At 62.8% G+C, this 11,763-nt stretch overlaps 3 protein-coding genes across 3 annotated transcripts in view; 2 read left to right on the top strand and 1 right to left on the bottom strand.

Moving 5' to 3' along the window:
- Positions 1–1,243: 1,243 nt before the first annotated feature.
- Positions 1,244–3,852, top strand: EMIHUDRAFT_449295 (hypothetical protein; the record flags this gene model as incomplete). Its single annotated transcript, XM_005786579.1, has 9 exons — positions 1,244–1,291; positions 1,363–1,429; positions 1,497–1,629; positions 1,716–1,805; positions 1,881–2,293; positions 2,451–2,497; positions 2,581–2,727; positions 2,937–3,369; positions 3,437–3,852. Exons 5-9 carry the CDS (start codon positions 2,224–2,226, stop codon positions 3,850–3,852), a joined length of 1,113 nt encoding a protein of 370 aa, XP_005786636.1. The 5' UTR covers positions 1,244–1,291; positions 1,363–1,429; positions 1,497–1,629; positions 1,716–1,805; positions 1,881–2,223.
- Positions 3,853–5,634: 1,782 nt separating this feature from the next.
- On the bottom strand, positions 5,635–6,465 carry EMIHUDRAFT_201863 (hypothetical protein; the record flags this gene model as incomplete). Its single annotated transcript, XM_005786578.1, has 1 exon — positions 5,635–6,465. The coding sequence occupies one exon, from the start codon at positions 6,463–6,465 to the stop codon at positions 5,635–5,637; it is 831 nt and encodes a 276-aa protein (XP_005786635.1).
- A 4,231-nt stretch (positions 6,466–10,696) lies between these two features.
- The window catches only part of ATPVF (vacuolar H+-ATPase V1 sector, subunit F), a gene marked incomplete at its 5' end in the record, with an annotated part of 1,940 nt that continues 873 nt past the window's right edge, over positions 10,697–11,763 (top strand). Inside the window, 4 exons of the mRNA XM_005786776.1 lie at positions 10,697–10,724; positions 10,796–10,889; positions 11,074–11,105; positions 11,444–11,544. Of these exons, the coding sequence (XP_005786833.1) occupies positions 10,796–10,889; positions 11,074–11,105; positions 11,444–11,544 (227 nt within the window). The remainder of the gene's footprint in view (positions 10,725–10,795; positions 10,890–11,073; positions 11,106–11,443; positions 11,545–11,763) is intronic.

Genomic DNA, 11,763 nt, shown 5'->3' with positions numbered 1-11,763 from the left:
GGGATTGCAATCAGTCTTCGCGTGCCGCCTGTCGTTCGCTCGGGCGCCTTGGGCGTCGGGGTGGCGAGCAGGGGACGCAGCTCTGAGCGCCCAGCGACGCGTGCCGGATGGAGTCCGGCCGCGGGTGACAGGGAAGTTCGCTCAGGATGTGTGGCAGCCGCCCCGTTGGCTGAGTGTCTTGTCTTGTGGTTCTGTGTGTCGCTCCTGTGTGACCGTCATCGCCCGTCCTGCGTCCACCCATACCGCGTTGGTGTCCCAGTCTGCAACCCAGTCGTTGGTCGGACTGTGTTTCGCCTTCCTAGCTTGAGCACTTGAGCACTGGATAGGGTCGATTCCGCATGGTACGGGACCCCTCGATCGTCTCGCCCTCCCTCACTGGTGTGTTCACTGGGGGGGGTCATAACAAACACGGTGCAGGATCGAGGTGCACGCCCTTCGCAGCGCTCCTCGCCCTGATCGCTGCACTCGACCACGCGGCGGCGGATCGCACCACACGGACGAGGACGCTCTCCCGACGAGATCGTGAGCTGGAAGAGCTCAAGGCGCGGATCGCTATGCTGAAGGCGCGGTACGCTGATAGATTGGCCACGCTCAAGGCAGCCAAAGACACCTGCTGGAAACCGAAAAACAAGCGTCGCTGCTGCTGCGTTGGTGATGCTCGCCGCGGCAGCCGCATTCTGGCCAGCTACAGACGATGCACGGCTGCAGCGGTGGACTCTTACCATCAAAAACCCCGCGCTCGAGGCACGCTTCACTGCTGATGCGTTCCGCTCCGCCTACTCGCCTCTCGTTGTCTTCCTGGCGTGCTGAAGAGACGCCGAGTGCATCCTGTGCCGCACACCACTGAGTGACGCGTGTCTCTCTCTTCTCTTGCATAGGTGGTCTGGTCCGCGCTGTATACAGCCCTTGCCGTGGGATTCCCGGCCATCCGAGAAGCCGGGATGGCGACCGCTCTCGCCGGAGTCGTGTTGGCCGTCGCTCGCCGGAGGACGGGCCGCATGGCGGACCAGCAGCGGGCGCGCGCGCTGTTTGGCCTCGCGCTCAATGCCACGGCGGTTGTGGGCTGGGCCGCGCTGCTGCTCATCTTCCGGATCCACCCGCCCGAGCCAAGGCACCCCGGCCTGGTGGTGGTGGTTGCGCTGATGCGGTGCCTCGTCTCTCTCTACCTGCGCCACTCGGCCACCCCGTGGCAGCCGCGCGCCGCAGTCTCCGATCCCTCTATGATGAGCCTTCTCCTCGGCACCTTCAGGCCATCCCGTGGCAGTCGCGCGCCGCCTACTCCGCGACCAACGCGAGACGCGGGCAGAGCGGGCAGAGCTGTGACGGCCCGCAAGTTGAGAGCCGTCGAGGTTCGGTGTGCAGGCGATCGGGAGCGCCATGCTGCCGCAGCTGTCTGTGCTTGGCCGGCCAGCGGAGCCTCTCCTGCTGGGCGGGGCGGCTCCTGCTCGGCGAGGTCTCCCGAGGTCGCGGTGCCACCGCCCCGAGGTGTCGCGTAGGCGGAGCACTACTGCTCGGCGAGGCGGCAGGCTACCTCCTCGAGCGGCGCATGCGACTCGCCTTCCTCGAGCGAGCCGCCGCCGCCGGGCAGTTGCTCGCCCCCGCTGCGCCGCCGCCGCTCAAGCCGTGGACGTGCGCCCCAATGAGAGAGACACACCGGCGGCGCGCCAGGGAGCGCACACGCCACTCGACCGCTGCGCTTCTCCCTGTCCCGGCAGGCTCCAGTTCGTCGACCGGGACATGGAGGCGCAGTACACGTCCAAGGCCTTCCGCTCTGCCTTTTTGCCGTTCCTGATCTTCCTCGGCATGTGCGAGCCGCCTTCGAGCTGGTCCTCGCTGCCAGGCTCGGAGCCTCCCACGAGCCTTCCACGAACTTCCGACAGGTGTGCCGCGTTCGACTTGGCCCTCTCCTTCGTCCTCAAGAACGAGTTCTTGCTCGACTATCTCTTCGGCGAGCTCGTCTGGCTCGCATCCTTGGCGGGTGCGCGCTGGCGGGCAGACCGCATGCACGACCAGCAGCGCGCCCGTTTGCTCTTTGGTCGCACGCTGGTCGGCCTGACGGCGGTGCTGGTCGCCGCCATACTCCTCCTCCACCTGCCCACGGGCTTCATCTACCCGCTCCACTTCTTCGTCCTTAACGAGGCGCTGTTCCTGCTGCTGTCCGTCGTCTACCTGCGCTACTCGGCCATCTTGGACGCGCACCGCTTCGCGTGATTCGCAGTCATCATGGCTGGCTTCACCTTGTCGCCGCCCGTCACGGAGATCGGCCACCCGGGCGAGCCTCTACTGATCGGAGGCACGATGTAGCCGAGATGTGGCCGAGATGTGACCGAGATGTGGCCGAGATGTAGCCGAGCCGCTGCTGATCGGAGGCACTACTGGGTGATCCCCGCTCGGCCACCTGAGATCACCCGAGATCACCCGAGATCACCCGAGATCACCCGAGAGATTAGGCGCGCTGATGCTCGGCGAGGCGCTCGGCTACCTGATGGAGCAGCACGTGCGCCTCGCCCTCGAGACCCGTCCACGACATGTCCACGGCATGTCCGCATGCTCACGGCGTGACGCATCCACGGTCCGCAGGTGCGCCTCGCGTTTCTGGATCGAGATGCGGCCGCCCTCCCGCCGCCGCCTTCAGCCAACGACATCGTCATCGACCGCGTCCTCGGCAGGGGAGGCCAAGGCACGGTCTACGCGGGCCGCTGGCTCGGCATACACGTCGCCCTCAAGGTGAGATCTCACACTATCTCCCGCGATCTCCCACAATCTCCGCATACACGTCGCCCTCGAGGTGACGGCGGAGAGGGCGGGCGGTGCCAGCTCGCAGCTAGCTCGCAGCTAGCTCGCAGCCTTCCCCCTCTGCTCTCCCTGCATCGGGTCGCCCTCTCGCCTCACCCTCTCGCCCCCTGCCCCCCCCCCCCCCCCCTTGCTTCTCGCAGGTGACGCGGGGCGGGCAGACCTCGCGGCGGCTGCAGGACGAGGCGCGCCTCCTCGCCCGGCTCCGCCACCCGTCGATCTGCACCCTCTTCGGCGCCACAACCTTGTCGGGCGGCGGCGGCGCGCTCGTGCTCGAGCTGATGCAGACCTCGCTCAGCGAGCTGCTCAGGCGGGGCGAGCCCCTCCGGGCGGGGCTGGCGGCCAGGATCGCGGCCGAGGTTGCGACGGGCATCTCCTTCTTGCACGGCAACGGCGTCATGCACCGCGACATCAAGCCGAGCAACGTGCTCCTCGACACGGAGTACCACGCAAAGGTGGCCGACTTTGGCCTCGCGCGGCTCGTGGGCAGCTGCGGCGCCGCCTCTGCGAGCGACGCGTCGACGGCGCCGGTCTCCGGTTCCGGTGCCGAGGCGGCACTCTACACGTCGGACGTCGGCACGGAGCGCGCTTGATGCCGCCGCGCCGGGAGGGGCCTCTCTTTACAGCGCGACGCTGTGAGCAGGCACGAAGCGTTTCATGGCGCCAGAGGTGCGCGCCCAGCCTCGTGGCGCGTCTGGACAGGCACCCGTCGCGGGCTACGACGAGCGGTGCGACACCTTCTCGTACGGGATGCTGCTCTGGTCCCTCATGCACGAGGTGGCCGTCCCGCCCTCGTCCGCGTCGCGGCCGCCGCTGAGCCTCTCGCCCGACCGCGCCGTCTACTCGGACCTCATCACTCGCTGCTGGCAGCAAGACCCGGGTCTGCGACCGAGCATGCAGGTGGTGGCCGCCGAGACCATCGCGGCCGCAGAGACTAGCGGCCTCGCGCTGTGGGAGCCCGCCGCGTCGCCCGCGACAGACAGCAGCGTGCGGGATGATTGGACGTTTCCGGCGAGTCTGCTGCACTCCCTGCACATGACTCACACACGACATGACTAGAGCGTAGAGAGAGGTCGTAGTCATACAGTAGCACGCGTAAAACGCACTCAATCTTGGCGCCTTGGGTAGAGCGTGGTCTCCCTTGGAGCCTACCTCGCCCGTTCTGTCTAAGCCCAGGGTTCAGCCTTCCAGTTGATCCTTATCGGACTGGTGAGTTCCAGTTGATCCTTATCTCGCTGTCTGTGTGACGCCCCAAATTTTCGTTGGCAGCGGTGCTACACACACTACGCCTGTTTTCGTGTCCCAGGGGGAGGTTGCGAATCTACAGAGGTGCAAACAAATCACAAAGGTGCCCGAAGGGCTGTACGCCATACTTGGAGCACTTGGAGTGCAGTCATCAACCTCACATCCAGGGCCAGGGAGCTAAGAAGCGCACCCACAGCGAGCCGGATGATCGGCATCGGGCTACGGGCTAGAGAGCCCTGACCCCTAGCTAGGGGGGGTGCGCATTCGCAGGGAAAGGGCCGTAAAGTAAACACGGGTCTCCGAGGGTTAGTCCGCGCTCCATAACTATTTTTTCTTTCCCAAGGAGTTCTTTTTGTTGAATTCTTTCCCAAGGAGGGAAGGCGGCGTTTTTCTTTTGAGTTCGTATATCTTATACGGGCTGGCTAAAAAATAAAACGCACAAACGGGGCACAAACGCTGGCTATCTCCCGAGTTTTGCGTGTGTGGAGGGGTTTCTTTTTGTGACCGCAGAGCGGGTGAGATCTGAGAACCTCATACAGAGAAGGTGCAGACGTGCGAGGGCGCAGGCAGCGTCGTGCGGGCTGCTAGCTGGGTGCTCACTTGTGTTGTAAGGCTGCTGTTTTCTCAGGGCGCGGGCGGTCGCGCAGTGCGTGAGCCGCGTGGGCGTGTGTGAGTGTATTGCTGCACAGAGAGAGTACACAGGCATGGGGGGGTGAAGTACACCTTGGCCGAGCCGCCCGGGGGCGCGCGCGGCGTGCCACGCGCGCCTCGCCTGGTGGAACGGGGCTGTCGCGGGGTGCAGTCGGCCGCGCAGTGGGCGGGCGGCGCGGGCGTGCGTGTGTGTTGAGTGTCCAGCAGGTCTGCTGCACAGCCTGCTGGCAGGCTGTGCAGCAGATCTGGTCGGATGGCGGGGCGTGTGCGCGGCGTGTGGTTTTTAGGTGCCCTCGCGTGTGGTTTAGGGCGATTGACCAGTCTTGCTGCCCTCGCGAGGTTTAGCAGAAAGGTGTGAAAGTATTAGATACATACGTACAGGCCTCGTCAGTGTGTGAGTGAGTACACACACACACTCACACACACGCCTCGTCAGGTTTTTGCTCAATGGTGCATTTACTCACACACGTCGCGTCGCGAGACGCAACGACCTCTCGCGTCTCGGTCATCGGTACAGACGCACCAACCCCTTGCGCTCTCTTCACACAGGGCTCTCACAGCTGACTGTGAGACCCGTGAAGGTTGGTGAGGCCGACTACAAGTCCGCCGAATTTAAGATTTTAGAGGCCGGCCGCAGGCCGGCGATTTTCAGATTTTAGACCAAGATTTTAGAGCTCTGGAGCGCATTTTCGCAGGATTTTAGCTGTAAATTCACACATTTTCAAGATTTTACAGCTCACGGCCGCCCCGCCTTCAAATCTTAAATTCGGCTGACCTGTATAAGTGTACAGCGGGGGAGGAGTTGGTACATATACACACACCGGAGTGGGGTCGGGGGCAAAGAAGTGGGCGAAAAGGGAGAGGGAGAGATCGTACATGCCTTGGCTAACTACTTATTGCGTGATTGTTCTCTTCCTGCAGCTCTAAATTTATTCGGTTCGATTCTCATTGGAGAAGGCAACGCCTGCTCTCGTGCAGCTGGAGCATCTCTCGAATCTTGTCTCGCCACTCAAAGTCGGCGAGTTCCTTCACCTGCACCAGCTCCCGCAGAAGCGCCAGGCGCAGATCCATCTCCTCCGAATTCTCGATCGTCGCGAGGCATCTGATGCTGTAGCTTGCTTCGTCGGCGACACTGGTCCGGCCGCTAGTCCTGCCGTACACCACGTCGCTCACCCGCCTGAGTGACCACTCCGGCCGTCGCCGCTGGACCACCTGCAGCTCGTCCCCAGCGGCCAACCGGCCGGGCTTGAGGACACGGCAAAAGAAGCCGGCCATGCCGTTCCGAGCGGTGTGAGCGCGAACGCCTGCACCTCTCCACGTCTGGCCAAACTGCTGGTCCACCTTGCAGCATGGCCGACGAGGGCAGGTGACCTCCAGCCGGAGCGAGCCTCGAGTGGCCTCGAGAATATCGCCGATGCAGATCGCAGCCGCGTCCAACGGCCGTCCCTCGCTGTCCGTTCCTTTCAGAAGCACGTTTTCGCCCCACGCGCCGGCGGCAATCGAGAGCGGCAGAGGATGGCGAAGACGGCCTTCATCCATCGCGAGGACGGCATCGTTGTGCGCCTCGAGCTGCAGGAGGAGCGCTCGCGCTCGGACGTTCTCCTCGCCAAGAGTGTCTTGGTTCCGCAGCGCCCAGTCCTCTGAGCCGACCATTCCGAGCTCTGAGATTTGCACTGCTTCGTGAGAGTCCCGCTCAAAGTTGCGTCCACTTTCGTCCTTTCCGGCGCGGCGTGAGCATAGTGCCTTCACGTGAAGCGACGGCAGCTTGCTGCTCATGAGTCAAACACCCAATTTTTCACGCCGACGACACCACGCACGCGCCACAAATGCATCCGGCCATCGGCAGGGGGGTGCAACACAGAAGAAAAACACAAGGGCGGCCGGCTTGTAGTTATGTGTACGCCGACTCAGGGTGTGTGGCAGCCAGCTGGCTGTGTGTCTTGTGAGCTTGTTTGTGTCTGTGTGTCGCTCGTGCGTGTCGTCATCATCTGTCCAGCGTCCACCCATACCGCGTTGGTGTCCAGTCCGAGCCTGGCTGTTCTTCACCTTACTACCTACCTACCTTCTGTCGTTCTTTCTGCCACCGAGGGCCTGCGCTTTTCTCCCGGTACCCCAAGTAGATGCGCCACGCACCCCGGCGTTTCTCACTTTCCGGGACAGCCCGCCCTGTTGCGAGGCAGCGAAAGTGACGGGCTCGAATTGACGGCTACATTACCACCCTTACCCCGTACGCCCTGATGCCAGATCTCCTCATCAAGTGGTCACTGGTCAAGATACCTCTCTCTCTCTCTCTCTACTCTCTCTCTCTCTCTCTCTCTCTCTCTCTCTCTCTCTCTCTCTCTCTCTCTCTCTCTCTCTCTCTCTCTCTCTCTCTCTCTCTCTCTCTCTCTCTCTCTCTCTCGGCCTGCCCCACTGGATCTGCCCCACGAGACAAGGTCAGGGATTGGTGCAAGCATGAGTCTCCAAACTGCCTGTAGAAATACACACACTTGGTCTGGCGGTCTGCGTGAGGACTGAGCCGCCTACCGCTCACGCCTTCTTCTTTTTGCCGCTTCCCGGCTCCGGGAGCGCGACGATGCCGACCCACACGAGCGCGAAGATGCCGTGAATGACCCAGTTTTCGACTGGGTACCGTCCTGGCACGGCCGCCTCGGACATGCGCTTCTCCTCGACCCCGGCCACGTAGAAGTAGTAGAAGACCATCCAAGTGCTCGGGAGCACGCGATGGATGCGCGGCGCAGCTGTGAGCGATACCATGCACAGCCACTGCAGCACCCAGAAGGAGTACAGCATCTCCTGCGTGAGCTCCGAGTTGTTGAAAATCTGCGCGTTGATCCACTGTTTGAGCGGGTCCGGCTCGTCCTTGATCGGGCCCGGAAGCTCACCGGTAAGCATGTGGAAGACCGGGACGCCCACAAACATCAAGCCCTGAAGGGCGATGCCGGCGAAGACCAGGGTGCGGAGCATTCCGTCGCGCTCTCCAGTGCGTGAGAGGCTCTTGGTGCTGCAGGGGAAAAAACGAAAAGCGACAAAAAAACGGAGCCTCCCATCCCTCCCTTGGGTTGTCTGTCTTCTTTCTTTCTTTTTTTTCGAGGCGGGAACGAGGAGGGGGGAATGCGCGGTCGGCGTCGGAGTAGCAGGCCGCAGGGCGTACGGGGTAGCCGTCACTTTCCTGCCTCACAAGGGCGGGGCTGTCCCGGAAAGTGAGAGACGCCGGGCAGCGTGGCGCATTACTGAACCCTCCCATACGTGCCTGTGCTTCCTCCTTTGCTGTCCCATCTCCTCATCTCTTTCCCGCCTGGGCGGGGCGGTGGGCAGGCGCGCGGTGCGGCGTGGCGTGTGCGTGTGTGCGACTGCAACGAAGGACCGCTCGCAGAGGACCATTGGGTTTGTACTATTAACAACGAAGGCGCTCTCACAAAAAAAACACGCACTTCAAATACTAAACCTACTACAGAGATCACTGCACGTGTCCACTATTTGCTCTCGAGAGGATGTCCAGCAGCGACGGCGCTGACGGGCTGGACCGTATGGTGCTTCTCTCGCTGCTCGAGTTTGGCTCGCTGGGCTTGAGGGCCTCCAGCACCTCCTTCTTCCTGCGCATCTCCTCTTGGATTTCGAGTACCTACAGCCCATCAGGGCAGGGCACGGCAAGCTAAGGCTGTGATTGCACGCCATTGCCATCGGATGGGTTGGCGGAGCTGTGACGCCTCCAGCTGAAGGAGGTCGTTGTTGCTCTTGTGCAGCGTCTTGACGAAGGGCGTCGCCTCATTGACGAGCGGCGCTTTGTGCAGTCGCCGGTGGGCCATAACACAGTCCGTCGCGTACACCTCTCCGTCGGCGGGACGACCATGGTACGAGAAGTGGATCTCGCCTATGATTGTACAGACGCGTCATGGCCATGGATGAACAAGAGTGGATCTCGGAAAGATATCGCGGCGATCACTGCTACGGCTCGCCCGTGTGCAGCTCCGCTGGCTCCAGGGTGCCACTCTTGCTCACGCCCTGCACAAGCAGCTCGAGGAGCTTCTGGCCGACAACCTCAATGTCAATCACCTTGCTGAAGGTGTCGCGCTCCTAATCAAATTCGTTGCGGCATGAGGGGTCGCCCTTCGCAATGGGCCGGGGTTTGGTGTATCGATCCTTCGGACTGATGCGGAAGTGCAAGGTTGCGTCGCGGAAGGGCGAGCACAGGCCGCCGGAGCAGAGCGCCGCCCAGCACGGTCCCATTTCAGACTCTGTCTGAATGTATTCCCTGTTTGCAAGACAGATATGTGAAGAGACGCTCTAGATGGCGAAGTGGTTTCTCGTCGGATGGCATCGCTTGGACAGCCGGCTGCCGATGATAAGCGCGATGTCGACCTGTTCACACAACTTGCGATGTACACATGCTGATCACGGCCCGGCAGGACTGTGCGAGTCCACCAGGTCGTGAAACCCCTTCACCGCCTGCTCAAAGGCGGATGAGCGCACGTGCTCGTACAGTGCCTTGACCTACGGAGCCAACGAGAGGGTAGACGATCAAGATGCATGGTGAAGGGCCGATCCCCATATGGCAGTCCCACAGCATGTCAAGGTGCAGGACTCAGTACGCAGAATGTGCGCCTCAGATGGCTTGATGCGTATTCTGACGTAGCCCGACGGCCAGGGCCCGTCGCCTAGCTCGGTCAGGTCCGAGAGCTGCCACACAACGTGGCCAATCATCTCCGAGAGGATGACATGCTCCTCGGTGCTGGCTTGCGAGGGCTGTCCCTTTGCCGTCTCGCCGGGCGCATGGCCATGTTGGTGCACCGTCGCGAGCAGCTTACGCTCGATTTTGTCCCGCTTGCCGCGCTCGATGCGGTCCGAGTAGGACGAGTATATTACGAGCCACGAGTTGTGTATGCCGGCGTCCTCGTTGGAGGTGGAGTAGATGGTAGTCTCGAGGTGGCCGGTGCCGACCGGCGCGGCGTCGTCATTCAGCATGTGCAGGCTTTTGTGGAGCGCCTGGATTGCCGATTCGCCATCCATGAGCCGTCCGTCCGAGGTGTAGAGGGAGAGACGGGTCACGCGGATTGCACGGCAGTTGGAGATGTCGATGCCGTCGCCGCTGCCGTCGATGCGGCTGGTGAGGCAACCGCCCATGGCGGACAGCGCTGGGACGCTCGCGCTGGGACGAATGCTCGGACACACGAGGACGTACTCTGTTGCAACTGTTCATCACGGCCCGGTACAGTTGTACATGTACCTTCACGGTGGCCCTACGCGCGTGATTTCTTTAATGTTTTGCACTGCCGCTCTCTACGTTTGTGTGTGGGGAATACTCATTCACGCACACATGCGGGGGATGGCGGGTATTTAGCTGGGGGAAGGGAACAAGGGTTGTTTTTTGGGGGAATGGGGTTTGATTTTTAAGGGGGGGGGGGGTAACATTGGGGGGGGGGGGGGGGGGAGAATAGATCTAACAGGTTAGGTTAGGTAGAAAGGTGAAGAACAGTCAGTCAGGCTCGGACTGGACACCAGCGCGTTATGGGTGGACGCGGGGCAGATGATGACGACACGCACGAGCGACACACAGACACAAAACAAGCTCACAAGACACACAGCCAGCGTGGCTGCCACACACCCTGAGTTGGCGTACACATAACTCAGGGCCACATCCTCCCTCCCTGTCGCCGCCCCCCCCCCGCACTCCACAAGGATCAAGGTGCCAAAGGAACAAACAAGGGCACAACAAACAACAGACGACAGCAAGTAACATGCGAGGCTAGAGCAGGCTTGCTCCGCCTCTAGCAATCACGCCGCCCGCGGCGAGGCACGGACGAGACCGTGTGTGGGGTCTAGTGAGGTGTCTATGGACGCCACCCTCCTCAGAGGCTAGCTGCCTGCTAGCCCTAACTCGCACTCACGGGTGATGACAATTATTGCGTGAGTTTTTGCGAGCCAGAGCAACCCGGAATCCCCAGCTCGCAAAAACTTTCCCCTCGAATGAACTTTCCCCTACCCGGAAAAGCACCGGAATCCCCAGCTGTGTCTTGTGCGATACAACACACATGGTGCAAGCGCCCACCCGGGGCCGCCCGTCCGCAACGCCACGCCCAACTGTCCTCCCGCCCGCCCTCCCCAGGCCAAGAAGAACCTCGAGCTGCACGACGCCCTCATCGCCGTCATCGGCGACGAGGACACTGTCACCGGGATGCTCCTCGCCGGCGTCGGAAACAGTGCGCGCCCCTTGCACGTACATGCATGCCGCCGCGCCGCGCGCCGCACGCCCTGGCGCTGCACTGGCGCCTTCCTCTCTCGGGAATTTGTGGGGCCGGCAGCGTGCTCACACAGCCTCTTTGGGCTGGAGCCCTCGCCCGCTCTCCGCCTTCCGACCGAGCGGCCCTCTCCCCGCCGCGGCAGTCGACGCGCGCAAGGCGTCCAACTTCGTCATCGTCGACTCCAAGACCTCCCCGGGGCAGGCGAGCGCAGCAGCCTCTCTCCACCGCGCGCCCTTGCGCCCCGACCCACCAGCCGCTCCACCCAGCCCGCCACTGCCCACCCCTCCGCCACCCTCGCCGCCGCCCTCGCCCCCTCCGCCCTCGCCACCGCCGCCAAGCCCACCGCCCCTCGCCACACCCTCCCTCGCCGCCGCCACCCTCGCCGCCGCCACCCTCGCCACTCGCGACTGAGCCCTCCTCCCCTCCTCCCCTCCTCCCCCTCCCTCCCCCGCTCCTTTCCCCCCCCTCCCCTCCCCTCGCACCCCGCCCCCCCCCTCTCCTCCTCCCCCCAGATCGAGGAGGCCTTCACCCGCTTCACATCCCGCTCCGACATCGCCGTCCTCCTCATCAACCAGTACATCGCCACGATGATCCGGCGAGACTTGCTCGACACGTCCTAGACACTTCCCAGACACGTCCCAGACACTTCCCAGACACGTCCTAGACACTTCCCAGACACGTCCTAGACACGTCCTAGACACGTCCCAGACACTTCCTAGACACGTCCTAGACACGTCCTAGGCAGTGAGAGAGCCGCAGCCCTTGCGAGATCAAGCCGAGGTGAGGGCCAGCCGAGATCCAACCGAGATCCAGCCGAGATCCTGCAGCCGAG

Source organism: Emiliania huxleyi (assembly GCF_000372725.1).
Source record: "Emiliania huxleyi CCMP1516 chromosome Unknown EMIHUscaffold_15, whole genome shotgun sequence".
NCBI classification, from domain to species: Eukaryota; Haptophyta; order Isochrysidales; family Noelaerhabdaceae; genus Emiliania; species Emiliania huxleyi.
The sequence above is the reverse complement of the archived record's forward strand: the minus strand, read 5'-3'. Positions and strand labels throughout refer to the sequence as shown.